Source organism: Sorex fumeus, unplaced genomic scaffold (assembly GCF_029834395.1).
Source record: "Sorex fumeus unplaced genomic scaffold, SorFum_2.1 ptg000006l, whole genome shotgun sequence".
Taxonomy (NCBI): domain Eukaryota; kingdom Metazoa; phylum Chordata; class Mammalia; order Eulipotyphla; family Soricidae; genus Sorex; species Sorex fumeus.
In genome coordinates, this window is record NW_026606063.1 from 28,270,435 (window position 1) to 28,293,676 (window position 23,242).

Sequence of the window (23,242 nt, forward strand, 5' to 3'; positions counted from 1 at the left end):
TCACCCCTCACTCCCCCAAAACTTTTTGTATCTGCATTCAACCTTGGCACATTATAGATAATTCTAAATCCTAAGTAAATTCAAATGCTGATTTTCACATTTGTTTTGCAGTGATATGATGTTTTCAATTAAGCTCTTCCAGAAACTTAACAGAAGATTAATATAGAATTATGCTTCATAGGTGAATTATCAATGTATCTTAGAGTTGCTCATGTTCTTATAATTGGAAATTTTGGGTGCTGCTTGTCTCAGTCGGACAGGGTTATGTCATGAATTATGGTTTTGATTTTGTAAATAGTTATTAAGCTTTTTGCTCAGACATAGGGTGGAGTAGTGTACATGCTTGCATAATTTTGTGTACAGAAAAATGCTGGTGCAAATTTTAAAATTTAAGGAATGTAAATAGGCATACAAAGATGGAAGGGAAAAATTATTTTAATATTTGCAACAAAAAAGAAAAAGGAAGAAAGAAAAGAAAAAGGAATGCCAGGATGGCCTTGGAGATTCAAGCTTACATGATGGTCATTCTAAGTGTATCTTATCCAGCTTTCTGTCTTATTTTTAAGGAATCAAAACAGGTAAGCCATTGACTTATGAATTTAGAACTCTGTCTATGGCACTCAGTTTGAACCATTCAGGGAATTGGGCAGAGGCTTTTGAATCAGAGACACAGGTTCTCTGCTGCTTATATCCAAACTGATACCAGCCAGTTTCTTAATCGTTGGGAGCCATTGTTTTTTCATGTTAAAAAGTTGAAATAATTCTTTATGGAATGTTGAGAGAAATTAGATAAAGTAAATAAAATACTTGGCTCAGAGATTCGCCAGCTCTGATATTCATACACAAAAAGGTTTTTTTAAAATTTCCTTCTCTAATTCTTCAATTCATTAAAATAAATCTTTCCTATTCAATTTTATATAAGAGAAAGGATACCTTACCCTAAACAGTTGTCATGACTTACATGTACAGAGGGTCGCGCCTTATCAGAATTATAGCAGAACCTAAGTAGAGATACTTCTTTGAGCTTTTACCTGTGACCCCCTTCTGTCAATCCTTTCTTGTACCTTTTGTACAAGAAAGGTACAAAAATAACCTTTTGTTTTCAGAGTGGCCACCTTAAAGTCAAATGAAGCTTTGTTTCATTTTTTCATACCAGAAAACCATGGGAGGTAGGACATGAAAGTGACATCATGTGTAGGTTGGATTTTCTTTCATTGTTCTGGAAGAAGGGCTTCTCCCCACATGGGGGACATGAGAAGCATTATCAGGTCATACATAGTCTCTTAGACATAAGTAATTAGGATTTTGAATTCAATTCAGGCAACTGGAGTCTATCTTGAGAGGTTAAATCACCTGCCAAACACACACCCAAATCACAAGTGATCTAGACTTTAAGTATTTTGTTGTTTGATGGGAAATTAGTTACATTGCTTTTTATTTTAATCATCAAACAGTATTATCTTATCCAAAAATACCTGAGATCATCTGTTAGTATTTAAAACCTGTTAGTGCAGAAATATTTATTTTAGAAAAAAAGTGAAGTTGCAGTTCATGCAGACATTGTATTTCTAGAAATTGCTGCATTTATCAAAACAGCACTTCATAGAAAACATCTGTCACATAAATATGGAGGAAGTTTATATAATAGTGTCAAAAAGAGATGTTTCCCCAGGTTTGGTTTTACCAAATTTCCTAGTCAGTTGAATATACTAGCAAGTTGAATCATCACTAGAGATTGACTAAGCCTCATTTCTGTGCTCACATGACATACTTCCAAGTTGTGGTCTGAGTTATAAGTAAAACACTTTAAAAGCTTGAAACTAGAAATCAACAAATAAGCCTAGAGGTTCTACTTGACAATCTATTCTGTGCGCCACAAATATAAGTGATTTTTATTTTCTCCTGTTTTACTGAATAAAATGCCTATAAAATATACCATTACTTCTGTAGACTTTGGAATGCAGGTATTAGGGGGAAAACCGAATACTCTGCACACTGTTGTCTTGAGAATTTACTCAGGCCAACACATCCAGATGCTTCTTTGTTTTCTCTTCTAACAAGTTCTTTGAGTGTTGCTCTGCATTCAACACAAACTTCTGTTTTGGGATTTAGCCTCTAAAGCTTTGTTATTCATTACTTTAGATATAGCAAGAGAATTGCCTTATCTTTCAGACTCCCATAGAGGCAAATATTCTTTCCAGTATAATATGGAAGGTTATAGAACCTTTATGAGAATTTTCAGATGGTAGCAAAGTCAGTGCTCATAATGAAATTCATAACTATAAATGCTTAGGTTTAAAAATAATATCTTGAATAACCTAATTTACACCTTGAGAAACTAGAAAAAGAGCATTTAGAAAATTTTCTAACTAGCACAAAAAAAGGAAAATAATAAAGATTAGAGAAGGGATAAATAAGGAATAGAGAATCAATGAAGCGAAAAGTCATTTGTAAAGACCAACAAATCTTTCAGTAGACTGACAAAATGAAAAGAGAAGACACAAGATAAGTGTCTCATCTTACCAGAAAGGACACATTACTCCTAATCTTAAAGACATAAAAAGAATTGCAAGAGAATGTTTATGGGCATGTGGTTTGACAAAATCCAACACCCTTTCTTGGATGACAACACTCAGAAAAACAGGAATAGGAGGAAGGTTACTCAACATAATAAAGCATACTTATGAAAAATACACAGCTCAGCTAACCTTATTCTCTACTGTGATTGCAAGGTTTCGTCCTAAGACAAGGAAGTCTGCTGCCCTGGAATGAATCATCCTTCCAAAACTCAGCTGATAGTATTTGGAAGTGGAGGCCTTTAATAGCTTAATAGGTTTAGATGATATCTGAAGTCCTTTGTTGGGATTCATATTCATGTAAAAGTACCAGAGAAATAACTGTGAACCTGGGAGAAGGTTCTCATCAGAACTTAACCATGTTGGCATCATGGTCTCATTTTCATGCTCAAAGAACTTTTGAGCTATTGTTGTGGACCTATTAGAGCAATCTGAGTTGACAGAGACACTCACTTTCACCATTACTATTCAACATTGGACTAAAAGTTCTGGTCAGTACTGCTAGACAGGAAACAGAAATAAAAGAATTCAGTTCAGAATAGAAGAACTAAAACTGTCTCAGATTCCAAATGACATGTTCCTGTAATAGAGAAAAATCCCATAGAATTCACAACAAAATTGAGAGCTAGTAAACAAAGTCAACAAAATTTTGGGTTACTGAGCAGCGCGCATGCAAACACACACGAAATATTGTTTCTATACATCTGCAATGAACAAATTAAAAGAAAATTAATAGTGCAATTCTATATACTATATATTCTAAATGAGTGAATTATCCAGGAATAAATTTAACTAGTGAGGTTACAGGCTTGGATGCTAAAAATCACTGCACAAGACTGCTAAATTAAAGAAAATCTAAGAGCCGGGATATAGATCAGTAGTACTGCACATGCTAAGTATGAGTAGTACTAGGTTGTTCCCTGGTAATCACTTTCCTTGGCCACAGAAAATCTAAATGAATACAAAATTATTCCAGTTTCACAGAGCTGTTCAGTTGAAGAAAGAACAGTCTCTTCAACAAGTGGTCTGGGACAACAAGATTTTCACATGCAAAAGAATTAAATTGGATGCTTACTTCTGACCATGAATGAAAATTAACCTAAAATGGATCAACCTAATAAAAAACCAAAAATGGATCAACCTGTTCTTTTCCCAAGCATAGTGATTTTTTTCAGTATCATAAAGGATACAGTGATGAAGCAGTTAATACATTGTATAGATACTTATTTGGTAAAAAGTATGTGATGGTATTCTGTGCTAAGCATGGGTGTAATCCATTGGTGAACAAAATCTGGTTCCCGTTGTTCATTGATTTGCTCGAGCGGGCCCAGTAACATCTCCATTGTTAAACTTCTTGTTACTGTGTTTGGCATATTGAATACTCTCAGTAGCTTGCCAGGCTCTCCAAGAGGGGTGGAGGAATCGAACCTGTCTCAGCCAGGTTGGCTGCATGCAAGGCAAACGCCCTACCGCTGTGCTATCACTCCAGGGCTGGAGTGACACTCCAGGGCTGGAGTGACACTCCAGGGCTGCAGTGATAGCACAGCAGGCAGGGTGTTTGCCTTGCACGCAACCAACATGGCCAATCCGAACAAAATCAAAAGCTTAAAAAAAAAAATTATAGTCTGAAGGGGAGATAGACTTTAAACTAATCCCATGGGGTCAGTCAATTATTTGTGCTTTGAGTCCTCAGAGTAGTGGAACATAATCTGCTCCTGGGAGGGACTTCCTTGAAGGGTAGGGAATGGAGCTGGGTACAGAAGGACAAATGGAGGGATAGCTTACTGGGTGAAGGCAGACAGGAGAGGGTCCTTAGTTTCTTTGGTGGCAGGTTATTGGTAATTTTTCCTTAGGTGAATAGAAGGCTCAAGAATACTTTTCATTTTCTATTGTTTCTGGGCATTGGGCTACAATGCTGAGTGGCAATTTTCTCTCTGAGCTCCCTCTATCTCCCAGAATCTCAAAAGTGCTTCTAATAAATCGGTATTCATGGATAGGAAGTATTTGAGAGTCTGCTATAAATTTGTTTCAAGGCTTTCAAAATCTAGGACAGTTGGGAGCTTTTATGTTGTTTCTAATTTTTTAAGAAGTTTTTCTTACCTTTGAACCACTTTATGATTAAATTAGATTATCAGTTACTTTTAGGTAAAGCACCCTCTCTATTACATTATATTGTCAGTTACTTTTAGATAAAGAGCACTTTTTTAACCTTGTTCAAATTTTTTAAGAAATTTTTCTTAGTTTTTAGCTGCTTTATGATTATATTATCACTTCCTTTTAGGTAAAGTACAATGAATTGTACCTTTATATAAATTATGCTCTTATAACCCATTTATATTTATTATTTAAAATATAATTTTTTCCATGTAAAAGTTCATTTTGAGTGGAAGTGATATGATGCCTTTTGTAATCTCTGCCAAGAAATTAATATGTACTCTCTATGAACCGCTGTCATTTATAATCAAAGTGCTTTTAACTTACTTTGATATTGGCGTTAACAAATACTGCTAGATTGGTAGCATAGAAAGAAATCGCATTTAAACTTACTAGGGGCTCATTGCTGCCTGAGGTTTTATAATGCTTTCTGTGAGCCATTTAACTGCTGGCAACTTTAATTCACATGACTCATAATACTGGAAATTTAAATTCACTCTTAATTGAAAAGTGAAGTTACTTGAATTCTTTAAATACTAACCTTTGGAAAAATATCTGAAAAATAAAGGCACATATGATTTTGGTGGCTCTCTGCCAAAATATTATCATTTACATAAATATCTCTTTCAGTAAAAGAGTTTAATGTATTGAGCTCAAAAGGTTAGAATAGAGACTTCAATCTGGAAACCAGCAGTAGACTGTTGGCTTGTGAACAGCACTATTGTTCATCATGTTGAGAACACTGTTCATATTCAAGCATAAGCAGAGTCGGCATTAAAATTCAGCTAATTTGCTTCATGTGACTTGTCAGCTGTGTTTTTTTTAATCTAAATCTTCCTAGCGTCTCCGTATATTATGTTGAACTCCTGGAATAGATGAACTACCTTTTTAACTGTTTAAGTGCTGGTATTTCAGCCATTTTGCAAATGATTTTAGGTGCACCTGTTCTTTGATTCATTTTAAGTATAGGTGGATTTGTTTAAATGCATTGTAATCTCACTGTCACTGTCCTGGCATTGTCCTGTTGTCCATCGATTTGCTCGAGCAGGTCCAGTAACATCTCCATTGTGACACTTGTTACTGTGTTTGGCATATCAAATACTTCACAGGTAAGTTGCCAGGCTCTGCCGTGCGGTGCAGGCGAGATACTCTGGGTAGCTTGCTGGGCTCTCCGAGAGGGGCGGAGGAATCAAACCCGAGTTGGCCCAGCCAGCTGCGTGCAAGGCAAATGCCCTACCACAGGAAATAATCTCATTTCAGAGGACTTTTCTATTTCATACAAGTATCTGTGAGTCAAAGGAACTTCCTAGAATTCTTTAAGACAAAGTCGAGAGTCTCAGTTTCTTACTAGTACCCTATCTTTTTCTGTTTTTGCTAATTTCTCTATCTGGATTTTCCTTTAGATGTGTTTTTAAATATTTGCTTTTGGATCTGAGCAGTAGAGTGCTGAATAAATAACTAATATTAGAGTAAGAATTCATTTTACTTGTTGATGGACATGAAAATCTTAGTGTTCACTATAGGTAGAGTAAGTGTTCTGTTTGTGGGAGAGGGGTCACACACAGTGGCGCTTAAGGGACTATGTGGATCTAAGAATTGAACCCAGGGCTCCACTATACAAAGTTTGTGCTCCAGACCTTTGCGCTATCGTTAACCTGGTTAATATTCTTGACTAATTGGGAATTCGGTGGTTTGAAGATATCTGAATGCACAGTTATTTTTAAGCTGCATATTTTCTTGAGATATACTTTATATATGAAATATCTCATTTTTAAAAAATTTTCTCAATTCATTTGTCCATAGGCCCACAAAAATTGTTACCGCAATTATCACTTCCAAAAGTTTCCTTTAGAATCTTCCTCTTTCTCACATCTAACTTCATAGGGAACTCCATGTCATATTTGTCATTTTGAATTGGTTTACATTTTATAGATATATTTATGTGAAATCTTACAACTGTATTCTTTACTCTTTGATATGCAGCATTATTTATGAGATTTATTCATGTTGCATGTGTTAATAAGTTCATTCCTCTGTATTGTGAAATAAGATTCCCATTACGTGGATATATCACTTGTTACTTATTAATCTATTAGTAGACATTTGGATTATTTCTAGTTTTCTATCTATCTCTTCACTCTTTTTTTTTCCTTTTCTCTTTTGGGACACACCCATTAGTACTCAGGGCTTACTCTTAGTTCTGTACTCAGGGATAACTGCTGGTAGTGATGTTTGAGGATTAATCCCTGGTAATTACATGCAAGGCAAGCAGCTTAATCCCTGTGCTATCTCTTCAGCCCCATCTTTTTCTTTTTAAATCACTCCTTCACATTTCATCTCTTTGTGAAGCATTTTTACATACTACCTCTGATCAGCATTTTACCTGGAATGTTAGATTGAACATACAGAATTGTCAGAATTGGACATTTTTTACTTTGAAGTAGCAGTTTCACATAGTTCAACATAAGTATGTTATTGTTATCCAAATACTTTCTAGTGAATGTGTGCCACATATTTCTACACTACACCTCTGCTTGATACAAAATTGTTTAATAAGCAAATCCAAAAACAATGTAAAAAAATGACTAAATGAGATTCTATATTTGCAGTAATTGTGATTGGTAATTTGAGGTCACTGAGTTATTTTTCTGTATTTCAAGTCATATGTATTTTTATTTTATTGTGTATATATTTTTATTTTTATCATATATTTATGATTAACATGTAATAATTTATAAATAAAATTTAAACCTTTTGTAATTAAAAATAAATATTTTGCAATGCAAGGAATCAGACCCAGTTCTTACACATTCCTGGTCTCTACAAAATCTTTCTTTTGGGGGCCAGGGAGCTAGTAGAGGGGTTAGAAATCGTATAGGAATTAGATCCCCAGTACCACATGATTCTCTGGCATCACTGTAGGTAGCCCCTGAAGGCTCCTGAGTATCATGGAATTAGTTTAGTAGTCCACAGGACCTCCAGGTCAAGCAGCAACACACCCTTAGGCACTAGCACAGAACTGTGAGCCCAGTTGGGCTCAGTATCCTTGGGAATGCACTCCAGCACTTGAGTGCTTCTCCAGAGGCTCTGCCCTGCTCCCAGTTCCCCAGTATTCTTTCTAAGAGGAAAATCCAAAGTGACATAAGGATAGTAGTGATGTTACTTTGTACACCACGATCACGATCACGACTATCTTGTTATTCGTCGATTACTTCGAGCAGGCCCCAGTAACATCTCCGTCATCCTAGCCCTGAGATTTTTAAGAAGGTGCCATATTCAAGGCTCTTTCAGGGTTAGGAGAATGAGACCCATCATTGTTACTGGTATTTGGCATATTGGGTACGCCACGGGGAGTTTGCCAGACTCCGCCGTGTGGGCAGGTTACATTCGGTAGCCTGCCAGTTTGTCTAAAATTGTAAATGTTGTACACCATTGTAGCCATGTTAGTTAAACTACAATAAAACATTTTTTGAATGAAACAAAAAGGTCGAACCCAGAGATAAGTTTTATAATTTAGAATAGATTCCTTTTCTTTACAAAGGCAAGAATATAGTGTTTTTATAATAAACAGATTTTTAAAGATTATCATATTCTTTTACCTAGTTATATAACTTAAGGCAGATTCTTTACCTGAAATCTACTCTCATTGTAAAATGATGACTCTTTTTTGTTTTTCCTGAGAAGTACTTATTATTATGTGATGTACTGTGTATGTGCGTGTACGCAGGCAGGTGTTTGCCTTGCACATGGCTAATACCTGTTTGATTCCTAACAAACCCCAATACTGCATATAGTCCCATGAGCACAGATCTAGGAGTAAGCCCTCAGCATCATCACATCATCAGTGATAGCCCCCAAAACAAAAACCACATTTTCAAATGAGAGCAACATGTATAATGTTGTACACATTTTTATAAATGATAGGTTCTGTATGCAGGACTTGTATTTCTGATTGTGTCATCTGTGACCTTTTTCATTTGATTTTTTTTTCCTGAAGAATATCAAAGAATATTCCAACAACAAAAGATGTTGAGCCACTGCTTGAAATAGATGGAGACATAAGAAATTTTGAAGTGTTTTTATCTTCACGGACCCCAGTTCTTGTGGCTCGAGATGTGAAGACCTTTTTGCCATGCACAGTAAACCTAGACCCCAAACTACGGGAAATTATTGCAGGTGAGTATTAGTCAATTTGATTTTTCTTTTCTGAGAGTCTCAGAAATTTTCCTGTTTATAATTATCTATATAAAATTTCCCTGCTATATTTTTAAAAATGGAGAAATACTATATCAAGCATTAGGGCAGTTAATAAAATTGAGGGTTAAGAGTCTTGGCATTCATTTAGAAATGTTATTGGTTAAACTTAGTTATGTTTCCCCACTCACACACTAGAGTTCTTACTTTGGAATCAGATTTCCTTCATTAGTAACTTCATTAGATGTTGGTGCATTTTTTTTTTTTGCACCAGTCTTCTGTTTTAAGTAGTGATCTCTTCTCAGGGTAAGAAAATGTTGGTACGGTGGGTAGGATACTTGCCCTGCATGAGGCTAATCTAGGTTCAATCTCTGGCACCACGTATCGTCCCCCAAGCTCTCCCAGGACTGACCCTTGAGCAAGAGCCAGGAATAATCTCTGAGTACTGCTGAGTTCAATCCAAAAACCAAAAAGAAAGGGGGTGTGGGGAGGAGAAAGGGAGAAGGCCTTTATATCACTTTTCAGATTTTAGCTTGAATTTGTGAAATAGATCCTGAAGATATAAACATTATAGTTTGAGGAATTAGGAGGTGTTTCTAAGGCAGCACTGTATGCACACACAAAAATATTGATTAAAGCACCCTATTTTTGTGTCATATTGGCACTGTTCACCCACCTTTCAGTTTTCTAAATTTAAAAGAGACTTAAACTATACTTATATTATTTTTTCAGAAAACTGTGATGAGGCTGATGTCAGAGGTGTACTTTGAGGTTATGGAATTTTGTGTGATTGTTCACTGGTAGATGACTCATATAGTGTGGAAACCCAGTATGTTAGCTAAAATAGTATTTATAAAAAAGACATGCAATTACTAATATTCAGTAATACATTTTGAATCATAAGAATTGTTGAAAGAAAAAAACAAAAACAAATGACTTTAAAAGACATGGGACTGAGGAGATTGCCCAAAGGGCAATGCCTTGCATGTGGAGACCCTGAGTTCAGTCCCCAATATTTCCCTCCAAGTCCCAAAAGGTTTAGCCACGGTAGCTTGCAGGAGGGGGGAGAAGGAAAGAAAGGAAGGGAGGGAGGGAGAGTGGGAAGAAGGAAGGAAAGAAGGAAGGAAGGAAGGAAGGAGGGAAGAGAGGGAGGAAGAAAAGGAAGGGAGGGAGGGAGGGAGGAAGGAAAAAATCAGAGAAAAAATTATATTGCTGGATCCAGAGAAAAGAACCTAGATATTGCTAACTTCAAATTATACACAAGGGTTTTTAATGTTCTTTTATGGAGCTTTTTGTTTGGTTTTGTTTCGGGGTTATTCCTGGTGTTGCTCAGGGATTACTTCTGGTGGGGGTCACAGAACCATACATAGGGTGTCAAAAATTGAACCCGAGTCAGCTGTATTCCGGGCAAGAGCCTTACCTGCTGTACTGTCTCTCCAACCCACCCCACTTATTTTTCTTTTGAACCATACCCAATGGTCCTATGGCCTCCTCCTGGTTCCGCACTCAGGGATCACTCCTGGCAGGGCTCAGGGGACTATTGGGGTGCCGGGAATGAATCCAGGACAGCCACATGCAAGGCAAGCATCTTACCTTTATACTATTGCTCTGGTCTCTCTCTCTCTCTCTCTCTCTCTCTCTCTCTCTCTCTCTCTCTCTCTCTCTCTCTCTCTTTCTTTTTGGGTCACACCTGGAAATTCTCAGGGCTTACTCCTGGCTCTGCACTCAAGAATTACTTCTGGCAGTGCTCTGGGGACCATATGTGTTGCTGGGAATCGAACCCAGGTTGACTGTGCATGGCAGACATCCTACCCACTGTGCTATTGCTCTAGCCCTTGGTCTCTCTCTTTCGCCCCTTTTTATGTAGGTTTTATATTGGGATTTTACACTCACTAGAATGTGTACAGAATATTTCAGAAACCCTGACTATTAAGACAGTTGGAATCCTTGTCAAGAGTGAGAAAACCACATTTCTGTCAGCTAACTAGAGGAAGTAATAATTGTACTAATTAGCAACGTCCTATTTTCTTTTGCCTTCTGGGGTGTAATTTAATCTTTTAGACGTTCGTGCTGCCAGAGACCAGATTAATATCGGAGGACTTGCATATCCTGCTCTGTCTTTACACGAAGCTCCTGCAAGAGCACCGTCTGGCTACAGTCAGCCTCCGTCTGTCTGTTCTTCTTCCACTTCCTTCAATGGTCCCTTTGGAGGAGGGGTTGTATCTCCACAGCCTCACAGCAGCTATTACAGTGGTATGACGGGACCTCAGCATCCATTCTACAACAGGGTAAGGGAGTGGGAGGAACTGTTAAGAATTTGTTCCTGGGAAATATCAGAAACGTTCTGTTTATGGATTCTGATATTGTTTTGAAACTGCTTTGGCTATACAATAGGAAAATGTGAAGTTTGAATTTAAAGTAGATGATTTATTGAAAGGAAAATGATTTTGAAGTTTAACAGAACCTATATATGACTTGAGTCTAAATATGAGAGTTTTTATTCTTATCTTGATAAAGTAAACTCCACTGTTGAGCGGTGACTAGCCCATGCTTCCAGGGGACCTGCTTCTTTGGTTATGAACAAATGTTCCATTGGCTAAATTTTATATGATAATTTATATTCCTGCTTAAAATAATAAGCTTAAATGTCTACAATAGTTCAGTAAACCTATATTTAATGTTAGTTACAGTTTTTAAACGTGAAATAATGATAGAAAGTTACATATATAGGAATCAGATATTATAGCCAAATAATAGCACCTATAGCACCTTTTGTAAACTTAGATTTTTTTTTTGTTGTTTACCTAATATCAATATGTTTACTTAGCATAAGAAGGACATTTTACCTTTTAGAGAGCACAGCTAATATTATAGATATTATCAGACTCTATCAAGTTCAGTGTTCCCAGATAATCCTCACTTTCATGATATTTCCCATGAGGAATAGAGCATAATCCCTAGCATTATACTCTGAAGATTGATCCTGATTTCTTACTTTTGTTTACTTTTTAGTCAGTTCAAAAAAGTATAATGGCTAATATTAATAAAAGCCAGTCATTTTCCTAAATAAATTCCTGAATAACTAGAAGAAAGAGAAGCTTAAAATAAATATGACAAGGACGGAATTAGAATTTAAATCAATTTTTCAATTTTTGAAGAGTTATATTCCTGTGTGGGTTATTAGGTATACCATTTTAAAGGAGGCTATGAATGTTATTTTCTTTCCTTCGTAAAAGGAGAAAAAATAGAATATCATTTAATAATGTGGTTTATTTTTGTAAAATGTAAAACTTTGGTAGGCAGGTTATTACTTACCAGTGCTAAAATATACTATAATTTTATGTCAAATGGCTCAATTGATCAGTAGATGCTAGCTTTCAAACCAAAAGTTTATTTTAAAGAATAGTTAGGAGCTAAAGAGAGAGTAGCTAAGGCACTTGCCTTGCACTCAGACAACCCCTGAGCCCTACCAGGAGTGATCAATGAATGCAGAGCAAAGACTAAGCTCTGACACAGCCCGGTGTGGCCCCCCCCAAACTAAAATTTAGTGTGCCATCTGGTCTAGGACCCTGTATTTACTGATCATACATGAATAACAATCATATGATACCTTAAATACTGATTTTAGAAAATTTTTGTTCTTTTCTGTGTTTTTACTTCTATTTATTATTTACTGTAGTTATTGAGACTTTTAGTATTAAGGATAGAAGAATTTTCTTAAGATGGCAGAAGAAAAGAGGATGCTATTACTTCAGTATAAGTTTAATAAAAAGGCCCTCCCGTTGATCATCGATTTGCTCGAGCGGGCCCAGTAACGTCTCCATTGGAGACTTTGTTGTCACTGTGTCTGGCATATCGAATACGTCACGGGGAGCTTGCCAGGCTCTGCCATGCGGGCGAGAGACTGTCGGTAGCTTGCCAGGCTCTCCGAGAGGGGCGGAGGAATCGAACTCGGGTTGGCCATGTTGGCTGCATGCAAGGCAAACGCCCTACCCGCTGTGTAAGTTTAATGAATTTTAATTTTTATATTTGTTGTATTTATATGAAATTGTCATAATAAGTGCTATGGTTATAGATATCAACAATGGATTTCCTATTTTATCCTTAAAGAAAAGCCTCAGTAACTGGAGTAAATAATAACTAGAAGCAAAAACACAGAAACTTGGAGTAGCAGCATTGCTGTAATTTTCATCAGGATATTTTCAAATAATCAGGACTTTTATTTATTTGTGTTTTAAGATTAATACCTTTTGATAAAGAACAATATTCCTTTAAGATTATAAGTTTATATTTGTAAATCACTTAGAAATGGTTATTATATACAAATGTTAAATGAGAAGAGAAGCTTGTTAAATTGAAGGTAAAAAGTTTTATTTACTTTAAACTAAAGCTTAGTTAAATGAGCATTATAAAAATTTAAATTGAAATGTTTCAAATTTGTGTTTTATGTCTTAGAGCATAGTCGTGTTTTTTTCTTTTGTTTTGTCATTTGTATTGAAAATTTGGACTTGTGTATTATTGGTTAATTTCATTTGATAAATCTCATTACACTTTGATTTCTGTAACTGTTTACCCCCTTCTTTTGTTACGTGTTTTTTCCATAGCCATTCTTTGCCCCATACCTTTACACGCCAAGGTATTACCCTGGCGGTACCCAACATCTCATCTCACGTCCATCAGTAAAAACGAATTTGCCCAGAGATCAAAGCAGTGGCCTAGTAAGTATAAAAAAGGGTAATTAAGTAATAATATAAGAAAAATAGATAGTACTGCAAGTTTGGGTATGTCCTTTCTATAGACAGAGAGCACAGCTTAATTTATAAATAAGAAGCATAGCTATTACTAACATAAAAGATATTTTGTCTTCATATCTGGTCAATGGAAGATAAATGATGAATAGCCACAATAAATTTATGTCCAGTTGTTTACAACCAAAGCTTCAGACTTACAGTGTAGTTATATAATCAAAACTTTAAAACTAAATCTTTATGTATGCTAATATCTTTTTGAAGGACCTTAATATGATATATGTACTAACCCCGCCATATGAAAATTGGAGACATATAGTGGGGGGAAAAAATTAACTAATCACAGAAACTAAATAGGTAAGGAAAATTATTCAAATGTACTTACTGAGTTCTAGACTAAACAAAGCACATTTGTGCCTAAAATTTAGCTACTCCTGATGACAAATTTAGTTTAACAACTTAAAAAAGAAAATTCCTCTTAATTCTTTTTTATAAATTAGGAGGCAAAGAAAGCTGTAGCTTTCTAACTGCTAAACTTTCAAATGCCATCAAAGGAAGACTCTAGTCACATACAGTGTATCGTGTTATTATTTTAACATCATGTTTGTTCCTCACCTTTGTTCAGCTCATCCCTTCACCTTTCACCCACACTCTTGTTTTGTGTTGTTAGGAGGTTATCAAGGAGGATGCTGCTGAGGGGCTTTCTTCACCCACAGACTCCTCAAGGGTAACGGAGTAGTCCTGTGGTGTGGAGTGCAAGCATCTCATCGCTTCTTTGGCAGTAACAACTGTCTTAATTGTAATGACAGCAGTTCACTAACTCTGCATTTGTGGTGTGATGGGAAGCTCGTGCAGAGTAGTTGAGTACTAATAATCATAGTTTGTGGATTGATTGAAAACCTAATATTTCACTTTACTCTTTATTGCTTCCTGCTTTTCCCTGTTCCAGTGACATGACTTGGATTTTTTTTTTAATTGTAGGAAAAAATAAAAGTTTTTCTAGCAGCTGTCAGGAACATTCCTGATGTTGGTGATATTTGCTTCTTAGTGATGAAGAACAAGTTTTCACCTTTGACTATTCTTCACCTTTAACTATTTTTCTTAAACCTACCATTGGTACTATACACAAAGAATTGTTTTTGAAATCTTCAGATTCACTCTTTAGACCACAAAAAAGACAGTATGATCTAAATCAGTATTTCTCAACCCTTTTTGAACTGTGGCTCACCTTGTGCTGTTAGTTGGCCTCCTACTCTCATGCCGGGGCCTCATCCACCATGGGTTTTCTTGGAATATTCTGGGACCACAGAGAGCCCAGTTATGGCTCCCAGTTGATGAACATTAAGCTAGATGACATAGTCTCAGTTAGTTTGTTTTTGATCTTAATGACTCATTCTTGGTGGGAGTGTTCACAGTTCATAAGCAAAATTTGCAGGTAAACAGCTCACCATACAGAAGGAATTTTTTAAACATTTTTTACCAGTACCTTAATAGAGGTTTATTCAATAAATATATTTGCATAGGAAATCACTTTATTCTTCAAGACTCAGTACATTAAATTGATGAAGATGTAAAGAAGCTCCATTTACTTGGTGGGAAACTTAAGAATCCAATCTCTATTTTACCCTCTGATTTATTTGTAAAATGTTATGCCATTTCCTCAGTTTAAAGCTACAGTGAAATATGACAGGGCATATTTCAGGAGAAATATTGCTGTGAAACCTGCAATTCCGGTTTATCATAATTTTTCCTAAAATAATGAGTATTGGGAGGGAGTAATTCTTTGAGTTAGTGTTAGAGAAAGAAAACCATTCTGGTGTTTTCTTTGTGGGGTTGATGTGTCTTTGAAGTCATGAACATTTCAGCTGGAGTGTGTCAGTGACTTCACTTCTCCAAGAATGTTATGCTGGATAAGCCATAATTCTATTTTAGGTTTTGGGTTTTGCTTTCATTCAAGGGTCATTGCCACTCTATACAGTAATGCCACTTGGTGTGGTCAGAGAGCCTTTAATACTTAGATTCATGCATGTCATTCTCTGAGTTAACATTCTTCAACAAACTTCACCAAGTGGAGCATCAATAAACCGTTGAAAAAGAATTTGATGGTCCCAGTGACACAGACATGTTGTATTAGTTCTCGTATTTAAAAGTGTGTACAAACACTTGTAAATTAAAAGATGTCTATAGGGTTTTTTTTTTCAGGGACCACTAAAGGAGCATTCATCAAATTTGGAAGAGATTTTTTGGAAAGGGGAAATAATGTGTTTCTTGAGATGTGTTTAGAAACCCAATAACAAAGAGTAAAGGTGCTCTACATAAATTAGTTGATTTTGTTTAATAAAGTAACCATATAATTTGCTGTTCTTTTAATATTAAAAGATAGTTTTTGATGATTTGCCTAGTGAATTAGAGATGCTTACCAACCTTTCTTTGCTTTAAAGAAATTAACAATGACAATAGAATAAAAAACTTACTTTGTAGAAGACTAGTAAAAACTAGAAATTGCAGTGGTGGAAATAGAAAGAAACATCTGTTCATGGGAGCATGGTCTGGGATTTTGAACCAACTCAGAAATACATGAAAATTATTTAGCCTTTTAGTGCTTTTCTGTTTTGTACTAAAAAAATTGTGTTTTTCTGAGATAACTGGACCATGGATGATTTCACCTCTGTTCATTCCATTGTACCCTGTATGAAACAGTTCCTGACAATAACTGCTCATAGATAAGTCAAGAGCTGTACATTTTTGTCTTGTCATTAGAGTAAAAAAAATAAATAAGTAAATTTTAAAATACCAAAAAAAAGGTCAGATTTCACCATATAGTCTTTTCATTACAGGTGGGCCCATCTTTTTTTTTACCACAAGAAATTTAAGCCTTTATAAAGTTAATCATTATAAAAATAATTGACTTTCACACAAAAGGAATATTATAGTACTTACAGTTTTTGAAAGCCAGCCAAGGGTTATCAGATAAATTATAAATATGTCCAAGTATTTTACAAAGTTAACTTTCTAAGCTAATAATATTTTTTCTTAGAATTTTATAATAGAGAAAATATCTGCCAAGTCTTATAAAATTGGGGGAAAATATTAATATTGGACCCACATTATATTTCACAGAGTGCTTGGAACCAGGTCTCTTTGTTTTTCTCCAAACCTTTACTGCAGAAATCCCTTTGGTAAGATGGCAGCTTAATTTGATCTCCTGTTTATAAAACCAGTAAGAAGAGAATTCTGGCCCCCACCTTGGATTTGGCTTTGCTCTAGGGGGCTCTCAGAGAGCATCAGTAGCCATGATCTATCTAGTCCAGAGGCATTGTTGAGACAGACACTAGAGCCTGAGAGTCTGTACCACCACTCAGGCTCACTGCAGACAACGCCAGATGTGGGGTGGAGTCTGCGTGCCCTGGATCAGCCCATTCTTCTGTTTCATGCCTTCTTTTTTCCCATTAATAAGCATGAATAAGTCCAAATACGTATTCTTTCACATTAAATAGATGCTGGGGTTTAATTTTTTTCTTTGGGATAAATTATTTAATTTCTCAGACATTCATATTCATCTAGATAAAGCAGACCACTTCATAGTTCTGACTTAAGGATTACTGAGTCTTAGCATTAGTTTAGAAGTTATTAGTCGTTGTTATTACTATTCCAAAGACCAAGTTCTGTGGAACTTTTGACACTTAGAAACTAAAGTGATTTCATTTTAAGTAACCTTTATCTCATTAGAGAGAAGAGTGCTAATCACTTTATATGAACCCTATTGAAAATTGATTGAGGGCTGGTGAGGTCAAGTTGTTTGTCTTGCATGCGGCTGACATTTGTTCTAAAGTGGCACTGCGTTGTGTAGGGTCTGTCAAGAGAAGCACATAGTCAGGCCTCCTTAATGACATTTTGTGATCATGCTTCAGAGTTGTTGTGCTGTAGTCTTTTTATTTAGGATATAGCACTCATGGTGGGAAGTTGGGTTTCATTGAAAAGCATTTTTTTCAGAGGAAGATATGATAGAGCATTTCTCTTCATGCTGTGTCATTGTAGGATGGTGAGGGGGAGGGTAAGAGGAACCTCTTCCCACCAGTGCTCTGACAGCACTTTGAAAATACTTGGTCCACAGGGGTTGATGCTGGTTCTCAAGTCAGAGGTCACCAGGGTCACTTTCAGCTGAGTAGGCTTAGTGAACCATGTGGTGCCAGGAATGAAATCAGGCATGCAACACAAGTGCTCCGGCCCTTGAGCTACCTGTTAGGCCCCTATAAGTATATATATTTTTTATTCTTTTATTCTTTCTTGAATTATTTAGCTTAATATAAAAGATGGGCTGGAGCCATAGCACAGCGGTAGGGCGTTTGCCTTGCACGCAGCCAGCCCGGCCTAGCCGGGTTCGATTCCTCCACCCCTCTCAGAGAGCCCGGCAAGCTACCAAGAGTATCTCGCCCGCACGGCAAAGCCTGACAAGCTACCCGTGACGTATTCAATATGCCAAACACAGTAACAACAAGTCTCAAAATGGAGACATTACTGGGCCCGCTCGAGCAAATCGATGAACAACGGAAGGACAGTATAACTCTTGACTGCTCACGTTTAGTAAACATACTGAATACTTATTGAAAGGTATTCTAGTACGAAGTTTCAGTGTACAAAGCACATGAAAATCCTGCCCACATTGAGCTGATGAATTTTGAGAGTTATCAAGGGACTGATTGGTATTTTGTTTTTATTTTAATGTAGGAGTATTGCTATTTATTCAGCCATTGATTAGGCTGATTGAATTGGGCATGAACTCCACGGGACTGGTTGGTATTACCTGAGTTGTTCTCCCTCCACCTTCTCAGCCACAGAGGCTACTTGATACCATTAGTCAGCAACATTATTTAGGTAACTTATACCTCACTTTAAAGGCATCAAATCACTGATAACAGTCTCACTGTAAATAACGTTAGAATTGCAAAAGCAAGTGCTAATGCAGTGTCCTTGTTTTCATTTTGCTGTTACTTTTCCTTTAGAAAACTGATGAAAGCCACTGAATATTCTAATAAAGGTATTATTAAGTTGTGAAAGTCTTAGATCTCATTAAACTAGATCCATTCAGTGGACTGATTAATTAAAAAGTAAAGGAACATGCACACAAAAAAGATGGGGTCCATCTGTAGATGGTTTTTTATTTCCACCACTGGTTTAGAGTTTATAACCTGTTCTCAAACAAATATATCCCAAATCAAGCTGTCTTTCATTGTTCAGGAACAGACTTGGATGCGAATGTTAAAGATGCCAAGGGTAAGGAATGCAGGGGGTGGGGGGACATTCAACTTGTTTTTAGGGTGAAGGCTCCCAACAGGAAGAACCTGTCAGCTTTAGAAACTCTCCATGTGGGCTGACTCACGCTTTCTACAGAATTCAAAGTGCTCGCTCTCTCCCTCCCTCTCTCTCCCTCTCCCTTTTTCTCTCCCTCTTTCTCTCCCTCTCTCTGTCTCTCTCTTTCTTTCTCTTTCTCTCTCTGCTCTCTCTCTCTCTCCACCCCTCTGTCTCCCCTCCCCCGCCCCTTACCTTCATGGAGGCACCCCTACTCTGTGCTCAGAGATCACTCCTGGCAGTGCTTTGGGGTGATGCCTGGGATCAAATTGGGGTTGGCTGCACTCAAGGCAAGCACCTTAACCTCTGTACTATTTCTTGGGCCCCCCAATACATTTTAATTATTTCATCTCAGTTTGTGAAAGTATTGGTTTATTTTTCCTTTAATAGTGAAAAATCACATTCATTTCTGACTTGGAAGTCTTTATACCAAAATTCAATTCAAGAAAACATTCTTTTCCTGAACTTTTAATAAATTATAATAGGTTGAGATATTTTTACTGAAATAAGATACTGCAATAATGTTATTATTGAAGTCCTAGGATATAGTTAAGAGTTAATAAAAATGACAGTCGTGTTCATTGCAGTTGTTTAGTGCTATTTTAAAAGTTACCCTTAAAATGTAGTGTTAATCCTCATCTATCAAGTTTGAGTAGATAAATTTCTCTTATAGCTTGAGAAGTTACATTTTTCAGTTAGGTTAACAATAACTTTCTTTTGTGTTTTGAGTATATTATAGTGTACTGTTATTTCATTAGTACTCCTCTTTTGATATTTAAGCTCTAAAGAGATATAAGGAGGAAAGTCTCTTTCTAGTCAGATTGAGATAAACTAGAGAGCGAGACTCCCATGCGTAGTAACAACGTGTTTAAAGAAAAGTATATCATATTAGGTCAGCACAGCCTTCCCCTTCATTTTACTAAAAAAGTATTACAAATTAATTTCTAGTCCACATGGGCATCTCTAGATTATTTTTAACTTTGGAGAACATCTGTTACCAATTTAATAAGTAGGGGAAAATAATATCAGTGGTGAACATTTTGGGTTCATTTTTTAAAAAATCTACATGACTGAATAGATGTTAATCAGAGTGCTCAGATGCATTTCTTCATTACGTTCACAATTTAGTGAGTTAAAGGCTCTGAAGGCTTTTTTTCAGTGTTTTAGTGCATCTGTTACATTCACCATGTCCAGTGAAACAAATAAAAATTTGAAAAGATAGTTATGAATATTGGCTGTGGTATAAATAATTTATTTTATGAAGTGATTATGTGAATATCAAATATTTAAACTTTATCTTATCAGTTAACTCTCGTAACCTTAATCAGAGTGAATGCTTAAACATTAATTTTAAGTTTGTATATAATAGGATTATTGACTTTACATGGCAGTAGATTTTCTTATTGAATATATGGTTATTCTTTTTATAGAAAGAATACAAATTTGAGAGTACACTTTTAAACTTAACAGCAATATTAATGAAATTAAGCTATACTTGTGCACGTGAGTGTTCCTTGCTATGTTTGCTGTGAAGTTATGGAAAGTTAAAGGTCTCCCTATGCTTATCATACGTGTGAGTTTGATGTTTTACTTTAAGCTCCTGTCCTTCATTCTGTTTTATTCCTTCCTTAAGCCGTGTGACTCTGGGTTTAACAAACAGAGACAGGTACAGAAACTTTCAGTGAAATTTTACTCACTGTTCCTTTTAGGCTCTTAGAAATAATCATTGGCAACTAGTTGCTGGGCTGTTCATAAATCTGCTCATTTCAATGACTTTAGTTTTATTTTGATAGCTGCTTTCAGCCTTTGCATGGCACCCATTTCTGACTAATCAATTCTAAGCTTAATCAATTTATCAAAAATAATAATGTTTCAAAGTTTGATTTTAATCTACTTACAGTATAAAATTATATAATTACATCAAAGTAATTTAATTGTATCAAGTTAGCCTGATTTTTACCTCAAGGTTTCTAGTTAATGTGAATTTTGACGTTTATATATTGACCGTTTAAACAAACTAACATCTGCATTTAAAGTTTTCTTATTAGAAAATAATTTTGTGAATTGAGAAATAATTGACTTAAAACAGGTAAATTTCAAATAAAAATGCGTTATAAACTTTAAAGTAATACCATTTTGTATATTGTCAAAGTACTATAATTAGTTTTTATTAAGAATTTACCTATTAAATAATTGAATTTGTTTTTTCCTTATCATATTTCTTCTTTTTAAAATAGTTCCATCCAAAATTACTGCTTTGGTTTTAAAATTTATCTGATTTCAAAATAATTTTATTACACATCATGCAGGTAATTACCATTTTCCTTCTTTCCAAAGAAGCATATTGTAACATCTTATAATGTATTGATAATTTGCCCTGTATTGTGTTAAAGCCCAATGTAAAAGTGATCAATATTCAGACTATAGTTTTGATGAAATTACAAAGATCTTACAAGTATTTGTTTTTTTCTATAAAGTTTCTAGAAATCAAAGAAAATACTTTTTTACATCCAGTGGGCATCTTTGTTGCAGTGTTTTTTTAAATTGATAAAATAAAATTATGTGGTATTTTTGTTTTAGAGAAAGAATAGTATCTTTATAAATATTAATTTTCAGATTCTCTGCAAAATGTTTTACATTTCTCCTCCTAAATTACTGACAGTTAATCTGTTCCATGTCTATTGTGCTTGTATGTTTTAACATAAAAATAAAGGAATTTTATGATTTTTAAAAAAAAACCCAAAAACCTTTAATGAGGCTGGAGAAATTGTCCAGCTGATTGGGCATCTGCCTTCCACACGACTCACCCAGGTATGATCCCCAGCCTCCAGCCTGGTCCCTGAGTGCTGTCAGGGGTAATTCCTGAGTTCAGAGCCAAGAGTAGCCCCAGAGTACTGCCAGTGTGACCTCAAAACAAAACCAAAAAGAAAAACCCTTAAAATAATTTTTGACTTAAAATGTACAGAATATTTTCTTCATTTTAACATCTTCTGTGACTATAGTATATTTCTCATGAGCTGGCTTTAAAACTGGTACAATTCTGTTACCTCAACTACGGACTTTTACATTTTACCAGTTTTTGTACTAGTGTCATTTTTTTCTGGTCTAGGAGCCAATCCGGTTATGGTTTGGTTTTTGTTGTTATTACTCCTTAACAAAATTTTCCTTAAACTCCTGTAAAAGTTCTCTAATCTGTGGTTGTTTTGTTAGTCTGTCCTTGTTTTCATGATCTTAATTAACACTGGGAGAATACTGGTCCAATATTTGTGTGTGTGTGTGTGTGTGTGTGTGTGTGTGTGTGTGTGTGTGTGTGTATGATGCCAGGGATGGAACCCAGGTCTTTACATAAGTGCTTTTGAAACTTGGCAAATATCTTATTTATGTTTAACTTTTTCCCATTAATTTTGGTATTGATCAGCGATTATTGTGTATAGCCACTACTATGGTGTTTTCCTGATTCCCTCTGGTTCTCTTGGTCATTTTGTGGTTTCCTCTTCTACATTTATTAATTGGAATTCTATGAGAAAAAAATTACTAATTCACTTATTAATATCACTGTAGACTCACTGGTGTTAATTTCAGTGTAGGAGTCACATAATCCAGTATGATCATTAGTTGTTTGGATGATTAAATTTCAGATTTTTGAACCAAGGAAATGTGAACATATGTAAATGTGTCCATAGAGGAGGCAGATTGAAAAATAAAAATATGTTATTTCTACAAATTCCAGTAATAACCATTATTCTCATTTAAATGATGAATATTTCTGAGCAATAGAGAATGATGAGAATATGGTTAAACCTTGAGAACATATTAAGTGAAAGAAGCTAGTTACAAAAGTTCACACATTGTATAACTCCATATTATGAATTGTCCAGAATAGATCAATCTCTAGAAATGGAAAGTAAATTGTCTAGGATTGGGAGTGGATGCCTAAGATTGCTAGGGCTTGGGGGGGGCGGGGCGGGGATTACTTCTAATGGGTACAGAAGTTTTCATTTAGGGCTAGAAAAGCAACCTAAAATATATTGTAGCAATGGTTTCACAACTACGTGAACACATTAAAATTCATTAAATTGTATGGATTTGGGGGTGGGCGTGATTATTTTAATAAAGCTTCTCTAAACTAAAGAAATAAATGATTTAACAAGTATGGTTATTAAAAATTCATAGAAAACATTTCAAGTTTCCTTAGTAGATAGGGTATAATTAACACTCTGA

General features: G+C 35.6%; 1 protein-coding gene across 6 annotated transcripts in view; it reads left to right on the forward strand.

Moving 5' to 3' along the window:
• The window catches only part of KIDINS220 (kinase D interacting substrate 220), a 101,486-nt gene that overhangs the window by 68,057 nt on the left and 10,187 nt on the right, over nucleotides 1-23,242 (forward strand). For 2 of the 6 annotated variants that reach the window (XM_056129953.1, XM_056129962.1), the window contains exons 23-28: nucleotides 8,728-8,906; nucleotides 10,986-11,212; nucleotides 13,529-13,642; nucleotides 14,343-14,399; nucleotides 18,911-18,946; nucleotides 20,655-20,687. In XM_056129953.1, coding sequence (XP_055985928.1) covers nucleotides 8,728-8,906; nucleotides 10,986-11,212; nucleotides 13,529-13,642; nucleotides 14,343-14,399; nucleotides 18,911-18,946; nucleotides 20,655-20,687 — 646 coding nt within the window. The remainder of the gene's footprint in view (nucleotides 1-8,727; nucleotides 8,907-10,985; nucleotides 11,213-13,528; nucleotides 13,643-14,342; nucleotides 14,400-18,910; nucleotides 18,947-20,654; nucleotides 20,688-23,242) is intronic. The other 4 variants (XM_056129964.1, XM_056129965.1, XM_056129966.1 and 1 more) reach the window with 2 other exon arrangements.